Genomic DNA, 25,045 nt, shown 5'->3' with positions numbered 1-25,045 from the left:
ATGATTGGGAGACTCAATATCATAAATTGTCAATCCAATTCATCTACAAACCCAAAACAATACCTAAGAAATTCTAGTAGGCATTTTTGATAAACTAATCTAAGATTTATACAAACATGGAAAAATTTAAATTAGAAAAAATAATTCTGTATAAAAAGAACAAAGCCAAAGAAATTATACTATCTGATTTCAATATTTACAAAAGCTATCATTATCAAGTCAGTATGATACGGGCTTAAGGATATATACATGTAGATCAAATGGAACTCAACAGGAGTCCAGAATTAGACTGACACATATATGGTCAACTGATTTCCAGCAAAAGTGCCAAGTAATAAAATGAGGAGAGGACAATCTTTTCAACAAATTGTGCTGGAACAACTAGATACCTGGTAAGGAAAAAAAAAAAAAAGGGGGGGGGGGGGCAAAAACCTTGGGCTCTATCTTACCCTATATATAAAAATAAATTTGAATCATAAACCCAATCGTAAAAGCTAAACTTATAAAACATCTAGATCAAAACAAAAACAAAATTTTTGTAACCTTAGTCAAAGACACAAAAAGCCCTAACATCAAATAACAACAAAAAACTGATGCAATACATTTTATCAAAATGCAGAACTTCTGCTCCTCAAAAGATAATGTTAAGAAAATGAAAAGCTAAACTACAGAGTGGAAGAAAATATTCACAAAACATCTATATCTAACAAAGGTCTTACTTCCAGAATATAAAACTCTAACAGTACTATATTAAGAAAATAAACTGCCCAATTTATAAGGCAAAAATCTGAAAATGCATCCCAAAGATATGAAGTGGCCAATAAGCCCCTGAGAAATGTAAAATAAACCACACCTACCAGAATAGCCAAAATTAAAAAGATTAAGTGTACCAAGTGTTGGATAGGATATGGAACAACAGGAATTCTCACATACTACTGGCAGAAATGTAAAATATGACCATTCTGGAACACCTGGTGATTTTCTGATAAAGTCTAACATTCAGTTAATATATGACCCAGCAATTTCAACCCTAAGTAAATAAAAATACAGGTCTATTAAGACTTGGATATAACTTTTTTTTTTCATAAAAACAAACTGGAAACCCAGTATTTCTCAACAAGAAAGGAAGAAATTACAGATACATGCAACAACATGGATGAATCTCCAAAACTTTAAGTTGAATGAAGGAAACAGAATATACTGGACTTCTACCATTTATATAAAGTTCGAGAGCAGGCGAAAACTAAGTTATAGTGACAGAAATTTCATCAGTGGTGGCATGGGAGGAGGGTAGAGAGTGACTAAGAAAAGGTATTTGGATGATGGACATATTTTTAAAATTTTCATTGGGGTGGTGAATATACAGATGTAAATACATTTGCCAAAACTTCTATATACAAAGTTAGTTTGTTTACTGTATTTAAATTATACCTTGATAACGTTATTAAAAAAAGAACAGAATAGAAAAGGAAATCTGCACTCCTTCCCAAAAGACTAAAATAAAGTTAAAAAATTCCAAGTTTTGGTAAAGAGGTGGAGAAAGAACAACTCATAGACCACTGATGAGAATGTTTTGTGATATTCACTAAAAATGAATACATGCATATCCTATGACCCAGTTATTCCTAGTTATATACCCAATAGAAATGCAACTGTATGTATACCAAAGACATGAACTAGAATATCTATAGCAGAACCAATCCTAATAGTAAAAAAAGGATGATACTCAAATGCTAACAAAAATTGAATGAATATTTACACAATGGATATTAGTACTCATCAAAATATGAATGAGTTTAATAAATATAACATTGAACAAAGGAACACAATTCTATTTATATATATTAAAAGAAAATCTATGGAAAGAAAAGTCAGAGGAGAGTGGATGATAAAAAAAGATAGTGGGGTTGGTGGCTGGGGAGGGGGCATGGCAGGGTGGGAGGAGGGGACTAGATACTGGTAATGTTACTTCTTGATTTGAATTCTGAGTGTGCAAGATGTGTTCAGTTTGTGAAAATTCAACCTATACACTTGTGATAACTGCACTTTTAAGTGTATATAATGTTTTAATAAAAAGTTACTTAAAATGTAAACCTAATTTTACATGGATAAAATAGAAATAAAAATTAAGTTGACCCTAAATACACAAAATTAATCACACTCACTATAGGTATAATACTTTGATAATTAAAAGTAGAATGTATTTTAGAATAATATTCACCAAAAACAGGCAAAAATTTAATCATCTATACAGACCAACTGAGCTTTCAAAGATCTCATACTCAGATTTTTATGATATTAGAATCTCTTAATAATCAATGCTTTATTTTACTATCAGTACAAAAGCAATTTGCAGGATAACAGTCAGGATTAGGCACACAGCCTCTGTTGCTAGACTTCCTGGGTTCAAATTTTGGCTCTGACCTTCATAAGTTAACCTTTGTGCTTCAGTTTCCTCATCAATAATATGAGGATAATGTTTGAGAATCAAATGTTAATTTATGGAAAAATACTTAAAATAGTACCTGTTACAGAGAAATGCTATGTAAGTCTTACTATCCATAATTTTCATAGCATTTAACAAAACTGTGATTTAAGAGAAAAAGAAGACAATGAGAACAAGGAAGTTCTGACATGAAGAAATATAATCAGTTATAATAGGCTTAGTATTTTTCTAAAGTCTGACTGAGAAAAATTAACAAGATAACCCTTACTTATTATTTTGTACACTAGATCTACACCATATTCTTGGCATCATTTTCAGAATCCTTAACATTAGATAGTCAAAATTCTCAGCAATAATAATGTAAACAACTTCCAGGCCTAAGTTATTTTTTTTTCTATTTTCTTTACTCAGAAAACAAAGTGGCCATGTCAATAAGTGAATACAAATGCTAACTGGATAATTCTCCAAAAAGTTAAACTCATACTTGGAAGAAACCTTAAAATCCATACCTAGATTAAGTTCATAAACTATTTGAGGTAGTCCATAAAAAAGTGAGGACTTCTAAAATCCTGTATCTTGTCTGAATAACTCATTTGTACCTGAATCTGACCTAATTACCAAATTATATTTGTAAAACATTTTAACGTGCATCCTGTCATTTAATTCTTACAATAACAATCCTGAAAGATAAGCATTTTTATCATCTCCTATGTTTAAAAGAAGAGTATAACCAAAGTGCAGGGATCACGAGAGATAAGGCAGAACCAGTTCTTAATGATGGAACCCATCCTTGCCATCTAGTCTACTGTTGCCTTCTGTAAGAAATCAAGACAATACTTCCTATAAAGTGCCAAAGATAACACAGATACTGATGATCCACACTTTGTTTTGCTATCGTATGAGATAAGCATCAATTCATAACAAAACTAAAAATTTTCACCAAATTTCTATTTGCTCAATAAAGATTAGATCAATACAAAATGTCTCACATAAGATTTTTCTAAGAAAAAAGTTCACCAAAATTTAATACATATTATAACCATATTACAAATTAAGTTATAACTTATTAAAATATTAATGGCTAAAATTTACATATTTGATTAGACGTTGTTGAATATACTAAATGTTTCATGCTTTTACTCAGTTTCAGCTTCATAATACTCCTGTGAAATAGGTACTATTTTTAACTCTATTTATAGACAAGGAAAGTAAGACCAAGAGAGATTAAAAAACTGATCTAAGTTTACATTATTCCCAAGTAACAGATACATGATTTAAACTCAAGCAAGACTCACTCCAGAACCTAAGCTTAATCACTATACTGCTGTGCCCATATTTAAAAGTTCTTTACTCTAAGTAAAACCTTAAATCACATCAGAGAAATTTTCCTTAGAGATTTGTACTAGAAACATGATCTACTAAGGTATTCATACTAAAAATATTTCTTCAAAAGGAACTTACCTATAACTTGACGAAAAATTTTCCCCAAACACGTACATACACAAAACATAATAAAAAGTTAAACATATATACAAAAGAAATTACTCCCCATTTCTTTAACAACTCTTTCCTCCTCCCCAAAGCACACATACCTAACAGTTTCCATTGACAAGGTAACTATGGTGTAAAGTACAGTGTAACATTAGCAATTTGCAAACACTGCTGGCAAAAGTTCTTGCTGGAGAATCTATTGAATGTCCCCTGTAAGTAATTCATGTTTCTAAATACAGAAATTTCATAATGATCTGAAAAGCACAAGTTGTCAGATTTATCCTAGCAGTAATTTAGGGACTCCTAGATATAAATGATATATATACTTCTTAAAAACTCTGATTTTTTTTTTTTAAAAGCTACTGATAATATCTCCTTTGGAACAAATGTAAGTAACAGTGCTTACAAAATATCTTAAACTGACATGTTCATTAATCATGCTTACTGGTTACCTATAAAAATGACTTACCCAGATTTCTTTAAATGAGTTCTACTATTCTTTCCACTGATGATGCCATAATTTGGAACAGTGTCTGATTTCCCATGATTTTGCTTTCCTAACCCAGGCTCTGGCTACTTGCCATCTTAGCAGCCACAGTAACTTTATGAAGAAGCATTTGTAGACACTTACAGCCACACTAAAACTTAATCAAGATTTTGTTTCTCAGCTACAGCAGCCCTGAAATTTTTGCCTTAAGAAATAAAATTTTCAGCTCTAAACACTGAAATTAGTTTATAATTTATGGGTTACCTGTATATGGAATTTGGAAGAATTTATATTTACACATCAAGCCAGGCCACAAAGCTTGCGCATTCTTCCACTCAAGATGGTGAGAAATGTATTATTTCTCCAAGTAAAACAGTTGATAATGAAAACTGGCCAACTCTCAAATACACTTGGTGTTTGCACACTAGATTTAAATTCAGCCAATCAGAACTTATTCTAATGCAAGAAAACAGTTGTCTTTAATACATATTGCCACACCTAACTGTAGACAGCAGGAGCACAACTATGTACTATGAGTTATATAAACTAGGTGAACGAAACTGCCAACAAACTAGTGAAAATCCTTCCCATAATCAGAAGCAGATTCACAGGGCTAATTTGTGATGTGCTAAGAAGTTGCACCTTAACCTCAAGATAAAAACATAGCATAAAAAATCTTGTAAGGAAAAAAAATCTTGTTAGAGGATTCTTCAGGATGAGGAAGATACACTTTTAAGAAATATCTTTAAAAACTTAAATCACTACAATACTGAATATACTTTATAAATACAATCTGTAAATCAGATTAAAATGCTAATTTAAGCTTTTCTAATTTATTCATAGCACAGTAAAATTTAAATCTGACCAAGTTTCATTAGATGAACACTTACATGGGATACTCTCAGGAAAACAAATCTATTTCATTTTTAGTTTCTTCAAACATATACTACCATAGATTTGCACCCTATGTGTAAAAAGTATTCAACAATCAAATAATGATTATTTCCATTTATACTAAATATGGATCAAAATTCATGAATACCAACCATTTTATAAATAGGTTCTTATAATCTCTAACAAATATTTTATTAGTTCCATTAACTTATAAAATTTCCATAACAAAACAAAGCATATGTATATATTTTATATGCTTATTTGATTTTTAGATACATATTGACAATACCTATATTTTGCTAAGTTCCATCAGCCCACTGTACAATGAGTACAAATAAAAGTACATATATTCAGAAGAATTTAGCAGAAAGAAACTTTAAAAGATCCTTCAGATACCAAAAATATAGTCTCAAGAAGCCAAAAATGCACAAAAAGTGCATAAATAATTTTAAATTCACTTTGATAATAATTCAGAATAAAATTATAATTAAACTTACTTGGTATCCTAAGATACATAAAACTATTGATTAGTTTGTACTTTTTAATTTTATTAAAGTATGGTTGACATACATTATATTAGTTTCAGGTGATTCAACATTTATATACACTGAAATGATCACCCACCATAATCTAGCTACCATCTGGCAGGAACATTGTTACACATTATTAACTATATTTCCTACTCTGCATTGTATCTATGTGTCTTATTTATTTTATGACTGGAAGTGTGTTACTTTGACTTTTTAATCCCCTTCTCCTTCTCCCATCTGGCAACCACCAGATTGTTCTTTGTATGAATGAGTCTGTTTCTGTTTTGCTCATTTGTTTTTTAGATTTTATATATAAGGAAAATCATAGAGTATTTGTTTTTCTCCTCCTTATCTCACCTAGCATAATATCTTCTAGGTCCATCCATTTTGTTGCAAATGCCAAGATTTCATTGTTTTTTTATGGCTCATATACCACTGTGTGTGTATATATACACACACATACATAACACATCTTTATCCATTTATCCATCAATGGTACTTACTTGTATCATATCATGGCTATTATAAATATTGCTGCAAAGAACACAGGATTCTATATTTATCTTTTCCAATGAGTGTTTTCATCTTCTTCAGATAAGTACCCAGAAGGAGAACTGCAGGATCATACGGAAGCTCTATTCTTAATTTTGTGGGAAACCTTCATACGGTTTTCAATAGTTGCTGTACCATTTTGCATTCCACCAATAGTGCATGAGAGTTCCATTTTCAACACATCCTCACCAACACTTATTATTGTCTTTTTGACAATCATCATTCTGACAGAAGTGTGGTATCTCAATGTGGTTTTGATTTGCATTTTTCAGATGATTAGTGATGCTGAACATCTTTTCACATGTCTATTAGTTACCTCTTTGTATGTCTTCTTTGGAAAAATGCCTATTCAGGTCCTCAGCCCATTTTTTACTTGAGTTGGGTTTTGTTTTTTTTTTTTTGGATATTGAGTTGTAGGAATTCTTTATGTATTTTTGATATTAATCCCTGATCAGTCATATCATTTGCAATTATCTTCTCCAAATTAGTAGGCTGCCTTTTCATTTTGTTGTTCACACTGATGTGTAAGAGCTTACCACCTCCATTTCCTTCTAGTAGTTTTATGGTTTCTGTCCTTAAGTCTTTAATGCATTCTGAGTTTATTTTTGGATATGGTATAAGGAAATGGCCCAGTTTTCCCAACACCATTTGTTGAAGAGATGTGTTCTTTTCCCATTATATGTTCTTGCTTCCTTTGTCAAAGATTAATTGACCATATAAGCATGAGTTTATTTATAGACTCTGTATTCCACACCATTGATCTATGTGTCTGTTTTTGTGCCAGTACCATACCTGTTTTGATTATTACAGCTTTGTTCTTTCTCAAGATCACTTGGGCTGTTCAGGTTATTTTGTGATTTCATACAAATTTTAGGATTATTTCTTCTAGTCCTATGAAAAATGCCCTTGTTATTTTGATAGGGACAGCACTGAATCTATAGATTGCTCTTGGTAGTATGGATCATTTTCTGGGTTATTTAAAATGATGTGCGTGTTATCTGTTGTATTATGGGACAAAGTGAGCTTACGGTCCTCCTAATCTGCCATCTTCCCTGGGATCCTCCCCTACTTTTTGTTTTTAAATAATAAAAGTGAATAATGGCATAGCTAAAACTATATTACTAAGCCCAAAGCTTCCTCATGTGCTTAGTTAATTCTCTCAAGTTACAGACATTTAGTATCTTGAGAGCTGATCCAAGAACTTTCTTTTTATCTTTTCTATACTTTTCTTAATATTTATTTTTTGAGAGAGAAAGAGAGAGAACAAGTTGGGTAGGGACAGAGAGAGGGAGACACAGAATCCAAAGCAGGCTCCAGGATCTGAGCTGTCAGCACAGGCCTGACATGGGGCTCCAACTGACAAGCCATGAGATCATGACCTGAGCTAAGCTGGACGCTTAAGTGAATGAGCCACCCAGCTGCCCCTCCATACTTTTCTTTAGGGAAAACACAACTCAATGTTCTAACAGCTATCCCACAAACCCTACAGAGGGTGACCAAATCAGTCTACCATACTCTCATATATAGAAGGTGTGCACAAACACTGATGAATTTAAACATTCTACTAAACCCATTCTCTCAAGTTTTACTCTTTTATTCTTTACCTGGGTTTTCCCACATCTTCCTTTACTTTCTTTTCTGTGATCATGCTTTAGATCTGTAGTAAGTAGTTCTGACAGGCTACAAAGAAAAGGGAGGATGGAAGGGGGACAGGAAGTACAACCTATTTTATACACCTCAAAACTGCTATCTGACCTCTTTGGAGATTACTCCTATTAATCTCCAAATTACAGGTAAACTGTAATGGAGAAAATCTCTATAATAGCAAGTAAATACTCCTGCTTACAGAAGTGACAATGAGGGGTGCCTGGGTGGCTCAGTTGGTTAAGCGTCTCACTCTTTTTTTTTTTAATTTTTTTTTTTAACGTTTATTTATTTTTGAGACAGAGAGAGACAGAGCATGAAAGGGGGAGGGTCAGAGAGAGAGAGGGAGACACAGAATCTGAAACAGGCTCCAGGCTCTGAGCTGTCAGCACAGAGCCTGACGCGGGGCTTGAACTCACGAACCGCGAGATCATGACCTGAGCCGAAGTTGGACGCTTAACCGACTGAGCCACACAGGCGCCCCAAGCGTCTGACTCTTGATTTCGGCTCAGGTCGCAATCTCAGTTTGTGAGATCGCGCCCCACATCAGGCTCTGCACTGACAGCATGGAGCCTCCTCAGGATTCTTTCTCTCTATTCTCTTTCAAAATAAATAAACACTTAAAAAATAAACAAGTGATAACGAAAACCAAGATTATTAACATTGCAAAGATATTCATGATGTATACAGAAGGACAAAGAAATTAAGGTGGTAAAAAATTGTTTATCCAATTTTTCTATGCTATATATTGTTTCTTACAACAAATGAAAAAAATGTAAGGCTCCCTCCTTAAATTACTTTAGTAATACATGCTAATTAGAATACCAAGAAGAAACTGTATCTATACAAAACATTTTGAAATCTATAATAGAAAGAATGATGAACAAATGAACAAACCATGGTGCATATGTCAAAACAAAAAAATTATTTCCCAAGGTCTAATTTTTAACTTAAAGAGAGGAGTGAAATACTTGAAAAGTTAGGAGGGAAACCCAGAAGCCAAGAACTACCTTAAAAGGTAACACACAGATCTCTGCCTATTTAAAAAAAAATTTTTTTTTTTAACGTTTATTTATTTTTGAGACAGAGAGAGACACAGCATGAACGGGGGAGGGGCAGAGAGAGAGGGAGACACAGAATCGGAAGCAGGCTCCAGGCTCCAAGCCATCAGCCCAGAGCCCGACGCGGGGCTTGAACTCGCGGACCGCGAGATCGTGACCCGAGCTGAAGTCGGACGCTTAACCGACTGAGGCACCCAGGCGCCCCTGCCTATTTTAATAAAACTTAAAGCATACCATGCATTCACTGGTTTCGGAGTTTTTGAAGGAGCAGTTAAAGCTGTTTCCATGCTACTTGTTCCTGAATTATTTTCTTTGGTAGTCATTGCAATCATTTTTCGTTGCTTCTGAGAAAGTTTAACTCCATGAGAAATCATTTTGCTAGAAATTAAATGAATTAGCATTAATTTCTGCTCAATGGAGGTTACAGGTAATTATACTGCTTTCTGTTTATTTGATGTGATTTTACTATTACTGGATCAAAATGGCCATAAGATTCAAGAGTGACAATATCAGTTTATACTATCGACGATCAAATAAGTTACTAAATGAGCCTTCCTACTAATACATTTACATCACACTTGCACCAGAAATAGTCCACAATGATACTTTAGAGGCAATTTTCTGACAACACCATATTCTACATGAGTTGGACTACCAACCAACTCAATCTTTGGCATGTATTTAAGAAATGTTACGAAGGCTATAAGCCTAAATAAGAAAGAGTTTATAACTTAGTTTGACATCAAAAGCAGAAAAACAAAACAAAAAAAGTCCAGTAGGTCTTTCTAATTGAGTTTAACATCAAATGCAGAAAAAGAGTATAGTAGGTCTTTCTAATTCTTTAGGACAGAACTATAAAACAACATGGTCTTTCCTTTTTTATGAGTTTTTAACCAACCCCAAATTTGTCTTTGGTGTAGCTCCACATTTTTGTCTATTTTCTTCAATTTGCATGATGGTTCGGAGATCCATGACAGGAGGGCTGACAGGACTAAAATACATATAAAATTTACTTTACAATACAGTTATTTATCCATAAAGTCCAATACCCAAACTTCACTGAAACTATAAATTATATGTAAGATTGATAACGAAAGGATAATTTAGGTTTATTTTGTCAGCTGTGGCCAACTTCAAAAAGGATACTTTGAATGAAAGCTACTTTTATATATATATAAATAACTAAAATGCATCCAAAGTAATAACATAAAACTGAAACTCTTAAAGAAAAAAACAAAACCAAAAAAAAAAAAAAAAAAAAAAGCCAAACAATAGAATAATTCTTATCTAACTTAGGCATAAGAAACTGAAGTTCTGTTTAAATTCTTAACCTTTAAGATGAACAGAACTTGAAAATTATATTCTGTTTTTAACAAAATTCTTACTACTGTCTAATGATACCAACCACAAAAATTTTAAAGTAAAATTTGGGGATGCTCAATAATATTAGAAACCCACCAGGGGAAGTTGTACTACAATGAGAAAAACCAAATTCTACCATCCTTAGAAACAGCCGATCTATATTGCTGACTTTACATCAAGCCAATTATCTTAAAACACATTCAATAAAATAGTCTAGTGATTAGAAGATGCTTCTTGGGGTTCCCACAAATATGTTTACTTAAAAGGCAAAAAAATTGAGACTGATTTCTAAACTACTTTTAGACTATGAAACAACATAAACTGGCACATCGTAATCTGGTCTTCCAACTTTGCAAAATACGGCATATTTCAAAATAATTATGTAAATATAATTGGTAAGTCAATTAACAGTTTTAGCCTATTATAAACCATAGTAGGTGTATAAATATGAAGCACAAGCTCAATAATTACTCTGAAAGAGTGCATTCTAATTATATCGACTCCTTCAATTAAAAAAATTGACTTTTCTAAATAAAACTATGGATGCAATATAGGCAAGTTAAAAGCAGTGTGACATTGTTCTGAAAATTAACTGTGAATAACAATGTATTTTGTGAGATCTTAAATACCCCTTAATGTGCTAAAAAGAAAAAAGAAACAGAAAGGAAAAAAAAAAGATACAATAAACCTACAAATGACAAAATGGTCTTCCTGAATGGGAGTTTTAATATATACTATCAAAAAAATAGCTTATTATTGTCACTATATATCTAGATATAGATATCTGTGGGTTATATAGTATTTACTGGCATTCACAAATGACAGTACACAGGGAACTAAATTCTGTCTGGGGAAAAAAGTGCCTATTTTAGCTAGCTAGTAATCTGTATGCATCTAGGTAATTTTCTGTGTATTAGAAATTTACATTAATACTTTTTAAATGTGCTTCATTAAAAATTTCCATTTGACTAAAAATAAATAGTATTTCTCCAACTAACAGGTATAGAACAAGATGAAAATCCTACCTGAAAGAGCCAGCAACCCAACTGGAAGAGCTTGTAGTATCAATTTTGTTACTGGGAATGGTCTGTGGAGCAGATATGTTAAGTATTGGTGATTTTTCCCATGGTTTTAAATCTTCCCTAGAATATGCAGGAGGTGTACCATTAAGATATGGTTTAATTTTCCCCTGGAGGTAAAAAAAAAAAAAAACACCAAACATTAAAAAATAAATAACAGTAGACACCTATTGGTACTTAATAAATATTGGTTAAATTATATTAAAGCATAAAATCTTATAACAATAATCATCTAGCATTCTTCTACTTTAGCATCTTAACCAATTCTCAAAACTTCTAAGTCACTATAACCCAGTTACCATGAGCTTTGAGAATAATTTTTAGGAAAATAAGTTTGCACATTAAATTCCCATTAATATGAGCATTAAGCAAAAATGTTAATAAAAGTTGCTGAAATAAGATATGAAGCAGTAACTTTAAAATTAATGTCCATGACTTTATACCAAACTTTCATTTTGTTTCATATTAATGTCATATAATTCATTCTGAATAAAATTAAAGGTAAATAATACTGACAGCTGAAAAGGAACCTTAAAACAATTGCCATTATAATAGGTCAAGGAAGTTATTAAAATGGTTATTTCCATTGCTAGGACAGACTCTTATTGCCAAACATTCACAGCATGCCTTTAATTTTCCTTTTAAACCTCAACTGTCCTCTACACCAACCTTGGTGTTAATATGAATTGCCCCGAAACCTCTATCTAGCTACATTAAAAAAAAAAAAAAAAAAAAAAATCAATTCTTGAGGCCTAGAAGACTAAGAAGAACAGATAAATTTTCCACTGTCTCATGAATTTCTCGAAGTGCTAATAGTTTTGTGGAGGACTAGGGATTAGAGAAAAATGACCTATATCTAATAAGTTAGACATTTTCCTTTCCTGTACATTAACAATTATGGAATAAAATGTTAAGAGATGTCTAAAAAATGGACTCTCCGGCGTTCAACTGGACTAGAAATTCTGCATTTTATGTCAATTGTGCTGGACCAGGAGAACTCCATTCCAGCCTGTATTGCTCCCATTAACATGACAGAGGGAAGAGACTATGCAGAATTTGAAGTTAGGCTTCCTTTCAAAATCATTTTCCTTTGACAGTTCTTTGGTGTTAACTGACATTTCACAAAGTAAATTTCAAGTAATTTAGCTATAAATATATTTTTCCAGATGTCTATACAGTGTTGCTATCTTTTGCATCAACATTATATTTTAATTTACAGAAAGAGGATTAGAAATGTAATGTCATAGAGGGCTGAAACTGCCATTAAAATCTTTAAAACTAGAAACATAATGCAAATTTGAGAAAACTAATACTACATATATTACTAATCATATGTATTTTTTTATAAACCAGCCAGGAGAGTATTTTAAAGTTAGAGCAAAAAATAATAAAAACTAAAAATAAATTATATAAAGATCTAAAATCTGAAGTTAAGAAAACAGTGCATTAATAAATAAAAACAAACCTCAATTTTATCTGACTGAAATCCTGCTGTGAAATCTGGGGAGTGTAAATCTCTAGGACTACCCACTCCTGCATAGCTTCCTTCAGAATCTGATGTCAGCAGTTCTGGAAGAGATTCCACAGAATTGGTCTTACCAGATTTTAATAATCCTAAAAGGTAAAAATTTTAAAACACTTAAAATACAGTAAACATGTGTATATTACATTCAGTGAATTAAATAGAGCTAAAAGCTTCCATTTATCCAGATTTAGTAACATTTAAATTATATTCACTGTATCAAATCTTGACAATTCAAGCTAACTGAAGAAAAAAGTTAAAGTAAAAAACTAAAACGGGACTTTAATAAAACAGCAGTTTTATCCATTTCAATTATGTAGCAATTATGCAATAAACATTAAGGAAGACACTTCTTTGGGATCTGCTTTGAGAAGTGATTCAGAACTTCTTTCTCCCCATTAAAAAAAAAAAAAAAAAAAGACAAAATTAATAAACTTCAGACCGTCCCCTTTCTCATCTGTCTCTCTGTACCAAGTTCTCTGCACACATGCAGACGGGGATTGGCCTCATTCTGTGTGGGAGGAACACTGTGGCCTTTCTACCTCTCATCTAGTCAAAGACTGGATGACTTTGGCCCCGTAGCAGAGGTTATGCTGAAGCCAACCGTGGCCTGATTGACGGTTTTTACTTCTGGAGAGGGGGGTGGAATCTGTGGATTGACAGCTACTTTAATTAGCCTATTGCCTAAAGCAAAGGGCTGTTATGAAATGTACATACCATTTCTTCTCCCAGGCAAGCTAAATACCTGTTTCCCTGCCATATTTGGTATCCAGATTCATTAGTAGATCAAAGTCATTTCGAATATAAACAGAGAAAACAAACTTTTGCTTAAGTTCATGTGTTTACTTTCACATATTTCAAATTTAGTAGAATCTAAATGAGGTAGCAAAAAAACACATGACATGAGCTATAACTAAAAATTTGACTTAAAAATAAATAAAACACATTTTGCAACAATGTGGATGAACCAGAGTGTATTATGCTAAGTGAAATAAGTCAGAGAAAGACAAATATATGACTGCACTCATTTGTGGAATTTAAGAAATAAAACAGATGAATACAGGGGAAGGAAAGCAAAAAAGATAAAAAACAGAGAGGTAGACAAACCATAAGAGTCTCTTAAATACAGAGTACAAATGGAGGGTTGCTGGTGGGGTGCTGGGTGGGGGGATGGGCTAAATGGTAGTAGGCATTAAGGAGAACACTTGTTGGGATGAGCATTGGGTGTTATATGTAAGTGATGAATCACTAAATTCTATTCCTGAAATCATTATTACACTGTATGTTAACTTGGACTTAAATTTTTAAAAAGGAAAATAAATAAAACATACTATCTCTTATATATTTAAATAAGTGGGTTTTCCTTAAAGTAAATCACTCTGACAAGATATATGCCTCTTTTGTTGCTGTCACTGCTCAAATAGTTTGGAAATAACATTCAGCACTTCCCCCCATCTTTTAAATATTTTTAAGAGCAGCAAATTTTTAAGAGAGTATATTTAATGCCAGAATGCTACCAAAAGTCAGTTAGAAATAAATCTAATGAATAAAGAGGATGTTTAAACTGGCCAACAATTATTTTTAGTATAAACATTTTCACAGATGGTCTTCTAACATAAAGGATCACACAACGAAGTTTACTTCCAGAACAGGCTTTTTGGCCCCAATTAAATTTGACCTTTCAATCATTATCTGCTTTGGCCACAGAAAGAGTAGTAAAGCAGGAAGAATAAGAACTGGAATCAAAAAAAATAAATTCTATTTCTGTCTGTCACTACCTCAAATCACTGAAGTTTTCTGCGCTTTTGTTTCCTCAGGTTTAAAGGAAGGGACAAAAATTTAGTTCATTACTAATGTCTCTTCCATCTCTGAAATATAAAGATTCTAACACGTGTGCTAATAATACCATTATTTAAAACAAACTAAATATCTGCTTTTTCCCTAAGTCTTTTAGGCAACTGAAAAACAACTAGTTTCATAACTTCCTGTCTGTCCATTTATTCATCTTTCCATCAATCCACCTACACGTCCTTCTATGGACTAGAGGTAATTTGTGTAACAGAGAGAACACAAAATCACAGAATTTTACATATTAAAAGGTCCTAAGTAGGAATCAGGAGATGTAGTAAACGTGAAAGACCTAGCTTCAGTGCTTCATCAATCAATCCAGGTATATTGTCTTTTTTATATCTTTCTGTGTTATCTAAAACAACTATTCTTGACATTGTTTATTCCTTTGAACATTATCAAACACATCAAGTACCTCATTTATAGATCATGTTAAATATAAAGACATTCTTTCTTTGCTCTGAGTGACAGCTTTTCTTTTTTTTTCCACAGGAACAAAATGTGTACTTGTATTTTTCAAAGTTACCTCATCAGGCTGACTAAGAAAATACTGCTGACAGAAGTTATACCTGTTTATGTCTTCCTACAGACACACATACTATTTCTTAGAGCCATACTGTAGTCTCATTGTGGTCACACTTCCGTATTTTCATCTAAGGAAAGTATTACAATTTCGATAGTTTAGATCTAGATCTAATCAGAGGAATCTAAAATGTGAGATAGTCTATACCACTGGCCTGAACTTTTGAAATCAAAACAAAAAGATGTGAGAGGTGCTGTTCTAGTTAAGAGACTAAAGAGGCATTAATAAGCAAAGGCAGTATCTATCTTCACAGGATACCAGGTGTTTTTTAAGGTTAAAACACAAAAGGCTATAAAAACATTCCTGGACAACTGGAGAAATCTGAATAGTGACTGTAATACTAGGTAATATTCATGAATTGATGTTAATGGTCTTCGATGTGCTAATGATATTATGGTTGTGTAGAAGAATATCCTTATTCTTAGGAAATTCGTATTAATTTATATTAAAATGCCATGCCTACAACTTCCAAGTGGATCTGTAAAAAATGATAGACTGGAGAATGAAGGAAGTGAGCATGCAACAGAAAGTCTATAAAAAATAGCAAATGTGGTAACAGGTTAACAATAAATTTGGAGGAAGGGTATCCAGATTTTCATTCTTTCATCTCTTCAGTAAAAGATTTTCAAACTAAACTGCGAAAACCATTTTAGAAAAACTACATGACCTTTACTTTCAAACAGCTCACATAATGCAAAGATATAAAATATTTTGTATTCTATTACTGGATTATAACCTTCTAATGCACATGAATGGCATCTAACTCGGAGTACTGATGTAAATGAAATGAATCCATGTGATAATAGTGTCTCTGTCCTGTTTTGCCCATCACTAACAGTCTATGCCACTGGACAGAGTGGTCTTTCTAAAAAAAAATTTTATCCACTCACATTATATGCCTTAAAAATCCATCAATCGATTACTCATAGCCCTCAGAATCACATTTAAATACCTTAGTTTAGCATAAAATCCCTCCAAAATCTGACCATTGCCAATTACCACTTATCTACACATGCCCTATATGACTGAAGCATGCTGACCAAAGCACAAGAAATATGCAGTTCTTTCCAGTGCCTCTAGCCTTGGGAGTATATTGCCCCCTTTGCTTCATATGTCTATCAGTGTGCCTCCTTTTCTTGGCCAATTTCTCTTCATTCTTCAAGATCCAACTCATGTATCATTTTCCTCAAGAGGTCGTTCTTGATCTCCTCAGATTAATATGGGCTTTTCTTTTTTTTTTTTTTTTATACATTTATTTATTTTTGATAGAGACACAGAGCACAAGTAGGGGAGGGGCAGAGAGAGAAGGAGACACAGAATCCGAAGCAGGCTCCAGGCTCCAAGCTGTCGGCACAGAGCCTGACGCAGGGCTCGAACTCACAAACAACAAAATCATGACCTGAGCTGAAGTCAGACGCTTAACCAACTTAGCCACCCAGGTGCCCCTAATATGGGCTTTTCTTTTGTGCTCTCAAAGCAAACCTCAATCAGAATATTTATTACAATATACGATCATTTTCCGTAGCCGCCCTAAGACAAAGGCTATTTTCTTTCAGTAGGCCTGGCAAATGGCATACAATAGTATTTGATACATGTTAAATTAATTAGATAATAGAGACATGAAAGATTAGATCAGGAAATATATCCTAAGACACTTTCACTAACCTGTAGATGGAGGACTCTGAATAACGTCAGAAAGGTTATAACCTCCAGAACTATCCGAACGCTTACGTGTCTTCTTTTTTGCTCTTGTTTTTGCCTTCTTGAACATACTTTCCCTACGAAAAAAGCAAATACAAAATTCATTTTTTAGAAATAAGTTAGAGATTAACAGCAAAAGAACTGTGCATTTTGAGCAAGAGAATAAATATACATATGTGTGTGTGTGTGTATAGCATTTTAGTCAAACAGAGAACACAAAAAATAGGCATGCTCTAGTTGCATTTATCTATGTTGCTCAGAGCAAATTACTCAGTTTTACTGAACCTCAGTGTGTACTCTTACTAGATGTAACTCTACTATTTCTGTGAAAGTTAGAAATAGGGAAATACTTTTAAAAGTAAATAATCAAATATCATAAACTTCAAGTAACCCAAATGCTAACAAACACTAGAAAAGGGGTTAGAAACAAATCTGAACCTAACAGCAGTTTCTCAGTGGGCTACACAGTTAGTTACTATTATATATATAGTAAATGACTTGAATGCCCAAAGATTTTAACAAGTCATTTACTAACTAGAAGGAAAGTAATTCTATAACCAGTTGATAACTGAGCCTAACACACAGTTTGGAAATACTAAACAGGGCTTGTCATATGTTTGGCCACACTACAGGGAGATTATGTAGAACCTGGGATATTTTGTTAGAGGATTCCCAAACGTCAGTCACTATAGGTCATATCTCTTGAACCAGTCAGGTTCTCTATAGAGAAGAATCCATAATGGCTGATGTAGTCTTGGTTCAATCTCTCCAGAGGGCAAATCTTTCAGCCAAGATGGAGGAGGAACAATCACTTGGTTGAACTGAGTTCAGAAAAAGGTCAATTTTCTTTGAAAGAAGCTAAAAAAATGATCTTTTTCAAATCTAACCACTCACCCTGGTCTTCATAAACCTGCTACCTTTAATTCTTAAGACTTTCTGGAATTCTGTTTTAGTTTTTTTTCCTAAGTCATTACTGCTCAGCAACCACTTTCCAACTTCCAAAACTATTAACACCTTCTAACTGCTGTTTCTCCTTTCCTGTTCTCTCTGCTCTAGTGCAATATGCCTTTTTTATTTATTGTAATTTTAGCAGGGTTTGGGAAGGTAGCTAAGATAAATGCATTTATTCAACCTAACATGTTAACTTAAAGGTTGTATTCCTTTTATATTTATAGTTAATTTTGTTACATCTGCAAATAATTATGCATGTACTTTCTTATAGCAAGACTAAGAATAAACATAAATACATACTTCCTATTTCAGGATTCTCCAATTTTCTCTTTCAGTATAAACGTGTTAATAGTGTCAAAGATCAGGGAGAAGAGTGGAAGAAGAGGAGGGAAGAAGAAAAGAAAGAGAAACAGAGCTTACGAATAATTCTGTTCCGTATTTATGTCTTCTTTCAAAAAGATATCTCCATCTTCTACTTCCAAATAGCTAATATCTGGTCCGTCCTGATATGGTGTAATGACTCTTCTATCCATTGCTGGAATCTATTTTTTTTTTTAAAAGTCACTTTTTAAATATAAAATGTGTAAAGATTTTTTCAAAATAGGTATAATATCCCACTTGTTTTGATATGTGGGGACATTAACAAGGAAAAGTCTAGAATGCCTAATGACTTCCTACGTTTACAACAAAGGGAAAAATGATTAGACTCATTAAACAGATTATTCCAAAAAATATCAAAAAACACTTTCCATAAAAACTCATTATTAAATACAAATTAATCCAATTTGGGGGATAATATGAATCCATGTTTTTGTACTGTCCTGATGTTTAGTAAATTAACAAGTAATGAAAGACTTGAAAAGTCTTCAATAATTTTCATTTATAAGGAATTAAAAGTTATTAGTTTTATCATTAAATACTTTCAATTATGATTATCATACTAACCTGTGGGATCTATTAAAAAAACAAACAAAAACCCTATGTCTTCATTTTTAAAATATCCTAATGTATTACAATTTATTAGGATATTATTTCAGTGAGAAGTCTGATCTAATATACTACTTTAATTTGATTATATTATTGAAAAAACATAAACCTTACCATTTTTCTATAAAACACAGAAAGATCCTTCAAAACACCATCACTTAAAACATCAAGAGACCTAAAAAATAAGATACAAAATTCTATTTTAATACTTAAGTAACTTAATACCTACCAAGATTTTCAAATCTGTTGAGACACTTTACACTGCTGAATAAGTACATTATTTTTAAAATCATCAATATGCCATCAATATGCTACAAATTCTTTTTGAAAGTATGTATAGTTATATATTTCAAATAAACAGGAAGATACATACACAAACATCTTCAGTAAAATCAAACCCTTAGAAAATATTTTTATATCACTTATATCATAGCAAAATTGTAAATATAGTTCTTCCTCAACATCCCAATAAATCTCTTAAGTTGAAAATCTCTTAAGTCAAAAATACATTTAATACACCTATTTACTGAACAGCTTAGCCTAAACTACCTTAAACGTGCTCAGAACACTTACATTAGCCTTGAGTGAGCAAAATCATCTAATACAAAGCCTATTTTAAAACAAAGTGTTAACTACCTCATGTAATTTATTACTATATTGAAAGTAAAAAATAAGTGTGTCAGTTGTTTACACCCTTGAAAACCCTGTGTGTCACTGGGAGCTGCGGCTCACTGCCACTGCCCAGGATCACTTATACTTTTCACTAGTATGTGGAAAAGATCAAAGTTCAAAGTACAGTTTCTACTGAATGTGTATCACTTTCACACTACTGTAAAGTCAGAAAATCCTAAGTCAAACCATGGTAAGTCAGGCACCACCTGTATTCATTTTCCACATCTGTAATCTTTAGTTCCTAAAGTATTATAGTGATAGAACAATGGCCTGTCACGATACCTGAATTCTATCTACAGCTATCACTGCTAGCAATTACCTGCATGACTTTGAGCAACTAACTTTATCTCTCTGGACTTTAGTATGTTCATGATGTATAAAATGTTTGGACTACATCAGTTGTATTCAAAGTAGATTTCAGGGAACTCTCCAGTTCCAAAGAGATACTTTTAAGGCATCAGTAAAAATTTCAAGTTTACATTCTAAAATATATGTTAAACTATTTTTCCGAGTGCAAAACAATTTGGATATTTAAATCTGTACCATACCAGTTTTTAACATTTTGAGGATAATTAACCTGTGATGTTATATCCATTTTGGTGCAGCTCTCCTTTTTTAATATCTTTATACATATTTATTTATACTCCCAGCAAACAGTTGTCTAGGAATGGTTAAATTTGTACAAATCTTTGTTTTAATTCAAGTTATGCATGTCTACTCATGTAAAATTATACAAGTAGAGACATCACCACAGCACACGTCCCATTCTTAATGGTTCATCTGACACCTGTCACAACGTAACTATTGAACAATGGTAGTGACACACATCATTTCCCAGTATCATATTTTTTTTATTTAAAAAAACATTTTTTTAATGTTTATTTATTTTTGAGACAGAGAGAGACCGAGCATGAACAGGGGAGGGGCAGAGAGAGAGGGAGACACAGAACCTGAAACAGGCTCCAGGCTCTGAGCTGTCAGCACAGAGCCCGGCGTGGGGCTCGAACTCACGGACCGTGAGATCATGACCTGAGCCGAAGTCAGACGCTTAACCGACCAAGCCACCCAGGCGCCCCCCCCAGTATCATATTTTAAGTAGATTCAGTGCTTGTTTTGCATTTTGGTTGATTCTTATCTGACAAATGAATGAGCTTAGTTTGGCAAAGCAAAGTAAAAAAAAAATTGCTTTGATTAAAATCATTAATGTGATGTCAGCAAAGAAATTTATTCTGAAACCCTAGCGAGATTCTGATACCAAAATACCAGAGGCATTTTAAAATCATACTAATATCCCATAACATTAATATGCACTTGAAAAGCATTTTCACAAAATAACAAAGCATTATACTGCCAAAAGAATTTCCTGTGAATTGAATCCTACATAGCAATTATTAAGAATCAGTGATTCACCTCTAAAAAGTAGAGCACTTTTATTTCATATTTTAGAGTTAGTTTCATTAAAGACCATCCTGACTTTGAAAGCTGAGATGTGAAAAACCTATTACCATATATAATAAATTATGTAGATCAAAATTTTGATTCTTTGAAAAAAAAAGTGTCCCTGGGTTTTCTCGTCTATAATATGAGGATATAAACAGAATCTATGTCATCATAAGGTTTACATGAAAATCAACTGAGATCGATATAACACTTTGAGAATGCTGCCTGGCACACAGTATTAGTTATCATTATTATATCCAAAACAAAATACTGAAGCTTCAAAAGTGCAAACTGACATGCGGAACTCTAATCTAAAACTTCTATGTTCACCAAAACACTCATTTTCTCACCACCAACTTTATAGTAATAAAAATTGACCTTATATTAAAAAATAAATCTGCAAATTTATTTCACCAAATAATTCCACTACTAAAAACAGTGGAATGCATAGATATAAAGAACATACCTATAATTTTTTTCCCCACAAATTTCCAACAAAAATGTATGCTTTCCATTGAGGGCAAGAATTTTACCTATTTTGTTCACTGCTGTAGCTTAGCTGTGGCTGGCATATATCAAGCAAGCACTCAAATATTGATGGAATGATTGAATCCCCTTACATTTTTTTCTACAAAGCTGTAATTTGTCACTATTCTTTTAAATTGCTAACATGTCTGCTATTATGTATAAATAATTGCTTTTGCAACAGTCATACAATGTATGCACCCAACCTACCTTGCTTCAAGTAAAGCGGCCATATTCAGTCCTATAAATTGTAAACAAGACAGTTTCAATTGTTCAGCATTGTACATTGCTGCAAATTCCAGTAACATAGCAGCATTCTTAAGGGTAACTACAAAGAAAAGACAAAGTGAGACAAAAGCCATGTTACTACAGCAAATAATACATACTTATTTTTAAAGTTGTCAGGTTTGAACAAGGAAAACTGAAAGTACTTTCTTGCCAAAATAACTATAGTAGGGCAAATATAGAATGCACTTTTCATCCCAATGTGCCAAAGTATTTTAAATGATTGGTTATGAGGCAAAATAAACACACCAAAAGAAAATAGAGATGATATGTGTCACCTAAAAATTGACAATTTTCTATCTAAGGATTTTAGAATAGTTTTAACTTTCACAAATAAACCTTCCTTTTTATTTATATAGACAGAATAGTCTCTTTTCTATAAAACTAAGAAGATCTTAAGATTAAGAGAAACCAGGGGTGCCTGGGTAGCTCAGTTGGTAGAACCTGCAACTCTTGACCCTGGGGTGGTGAGTTCGAGCCCTATGTTGGGCACAGAGATTACTTAAAATTAAAAAATAAACTATTTTAAAAAATAAAAAATAAAAACGTCAAGAGTAACGTTAAAGGTAATTTAAAAAAAGACTAAGAGAAACTGACAAAATCATTCTATAAAATATATTTACATTGAGTAATCCATCAAAATTTATGTGGGTATATTTACATAAACACATATACACACTATATATTTGGAAAATATTCACATTTAAGTATTACTATATCATTATTCATGGCCAGTACAGAATCTGGTATAACTGTACAAACGATTCTGGATTTTATTACAATCCTGGTAACTTTATGCATGAAGTGTCCTATTTTGCTAGAGACTATCTCAGAATATTCTACTCACCTAGTAAATGACTTTGGCTTTCCAAACCCCTTCATTCTTTATTTACTATGAGTCCAAACCAAGAGAGGAACATAACTATTTTCTACACCTGGCTTACCCTATGTTTTTTTTCTTCCTTCTAACTCTGTCAAAAGGTGTAATTGCAGTCAATAATGGTTTTTGCTTCGCTCCTAACCAAACCTAGTATGAACCCAAACTCTCCCATTTCACACACAAAAAAATGGATCATATAAAAACTTTACAGTTGTTCAGTTGAGAACAAGGATTACCCAATAATAGAGATCAAACTTCTGTTGAATTCTTCTCTTGCTAAGTTCTAGGAAGATCAAGATATTCATTAATAAGGAAGCTGTGTAGCATGGACCGAAAAAGAATATCCAAGGAATGCCAGGAAAGTCAACTGAACAACTAAAAATATCTCCAATATGTATACTTTTTTTTTTTTAATGTTTATTTATTTTTGAGAGAGAGAGAGAGAGAGAAAGAGAGAGACAGAGACAGAGAGTGTCAGCAGGGGAGACACGAATCTGAAGCAGGCTCCAGGCTCTCAGCTGCCAGCACAGCACAGAGCCTGATGCAGGGCTCAAATTCAAAAACCATGAGATCATGACCTGAGCCAAAGTCAGCCATTTAACCGACTAAGCCACCCAGGAGCCCCTCCAATACGTACACTTTATTCCTGTAGTATGTTGTATCCTTTATTTTAATATATTTCCATTTTGTAGCTTAAAAGATTAGAGATGTTGGTTTTTTTTTGTTTTTTTTTTTGATAACCAAGGAGAAGTCTCTCCACAAAGCTCAAGAAAAGTAACTATATAAGACACCAGAACTAAGACAAACTATCAGCAAGAAAAAATTAGAAAATTCTGACAGGAAATCCTTTCATACTTCCTAAAGTATGACAATGTGACAATGAAGATGAACAAAGATGAACAAAGATAAAATTAGAAACTTTTATATCAGGCTAAGAAAATCTAACCTTTATCCTAGAGTAAGCAATTAAAAATACCTAAAACAGGAAGACACAATTACTCCCAAAGAAAAATTAAAGTAGACAGAAAGAGGACTTAAAACATTACAGTAACACTACACAGAAGGGATGGATAACAGTTACCTGAACTAGCATAGACACAGAATAAAAAGGTAGGGGGAAATATGATTAATAAATATAGTTAAGATGCATCAGTTCTGACAACTCAAAAAATTTGGACGTAAAGAACAAAAACAATACAAAAGATAGCTTTGGGTTTCAAAATTTCAATGTTCAAAAAGACAGCCATGCAATGAACTGAAATAATGAACTATTTACTAAATGAAGTAACGAACAGAGACAGAAATAAGAGTTTAAGAGAAAAGAGATAAGTTTTGATCAAATATATAAATAAGATGATTATATAAAAATTCTAGCAAGGGGGCGCCTGGGTGGCTTGGTCAGTTGAGCGTCTGGCTTTGGCTCAGGTCACGATCTCATGTTTCGTGGGTTCAAGCCCCACGTCGGGCTCTGTGCTGACAGCTCAGAGCTTGGAGCTTGCTTTGGATTCTGTGTCTCCCTCTCTCTCTGCCCCTAACCCACTTGCATTCTGTCTCTGTCTCTCTCAAAAATAGATAAACATTAAAAAAAAATTAAAACAAAAATTCTAGCAAATAGTAACAGATAGCTAAACACAGGCTTACAGCCAAGACCAGGACAAGAGTGAATAATTTCTTTGAGGGGCACCTGGGTGGCTCAGTCGGTTAAGTGTCTGACTTTGGCTCAGATTATAATCTCCGTGAGTTTGAGCCCCATGTCAGGCTCTGTGCTGACAGCTCAGAGCCTGCTTTGTATTTTGTGTCTCCCTCTCTCTGTGTCCTTCCCCCACTCCTGCTCTCTCTCGCTCTCAAAAATAAATAAACATTAAAAAAATTTTTTTTTAAATTCTTTCAAACTTTCATCTTTGTAATTTCAAAATAAATTTCATACCATCTTCATTATTCAAGGTTTCATGACATTTCAAAAAATTTACATATTTCAATTATCAGATGTACATATTTTCACATATTAACATGTCTGGAAAATGGATGTGCTTATTGTTGCACAAAATAGCTTAAATGTTTTGACATTCTTCATAATTCAAAAACATAATGGTGCACTTTACCAT

At 32.9% G+C, this 25,045-nt stretch overlaps 1 protein-coding gene across 5 annotated transcripts in view; it reads right to left on the bottom strand.

Moving 5' to 3' along the window:
* Nucleotides 1–25,045, bottom strand: part of IBTK (inhibitor of Bruton tyrosine kinase) — a 91,327-nt gene that overhangs the window by 16,137 nt on the left and 50,145 nt on the right. For 2 of the 5 annotated variants that reach the window (XM_027057352.2, XM_027057353.2), the window contains exons 18-25: nucleotides 21,986–22,103; nucleotides 19,253–19,313; nucleotides 18,572–18,693; nucleotides 17,165–17,277; nucleotides 13,012–13,160; nucleotides 11,493–11,656; nucleotides 10,004–10,096; nucleotides 9,340–9,483 (exon numbers count right to left, since the gene is read on the bottom strand). In XM_027057352.2, the coding sequence (XP_026913153.1) occupies nucleotides 9,340–9,483; nucleotides 10,004–10,096; nucleotides 11,493–11,656; nucleotides 13,012–13,160; nucleotides 17,165–17,277; nucleotides 18,572–18,693; nucleotides 19,253–19,313; nucleotides 21,986–22,103 (964 nt within the window). Of the gene's footprint in view, nucleotides 1–6,805; nucleotides 9,082–9,313; nucleotides 9,484–10,003; nucleotides 10,097–11,492; nucleotides 11,657–13,011; nucleotides 13,161–17,164; nucleotides 17,278–18,571; nucleotides 18,694–19,252; nucleotides 19,314–21,985; nucleotides 22,104–25,045 lie in introns of those variants that run through there. The other 3 variants (XM_027057354.2, XM_027057355.2, XM_053222532.1) reach the window with 2 other exon arrangements.

The sequence above is a fragment of the Acinonyx jubatus genome, chromosome B2, assembly GCF_027475565.1.
Source record: "Acinonyx jubatus isolate Ajub_Pintada_27869175 chromosome B2, VMU_Ajub_asm_v1.0, whole genome shotgun sequence".
Taxonomy (NCBI): Eukaryota; Metazoa; Chordata; class Mammalia; order Carnivora; family Felidae; genus Acinonyx; species Acinonyx jubatus.
Note: the sequence above shows the minus strand (reverse complement) of the source record. Positions and strands in the feature narration are given on the sequence as shown.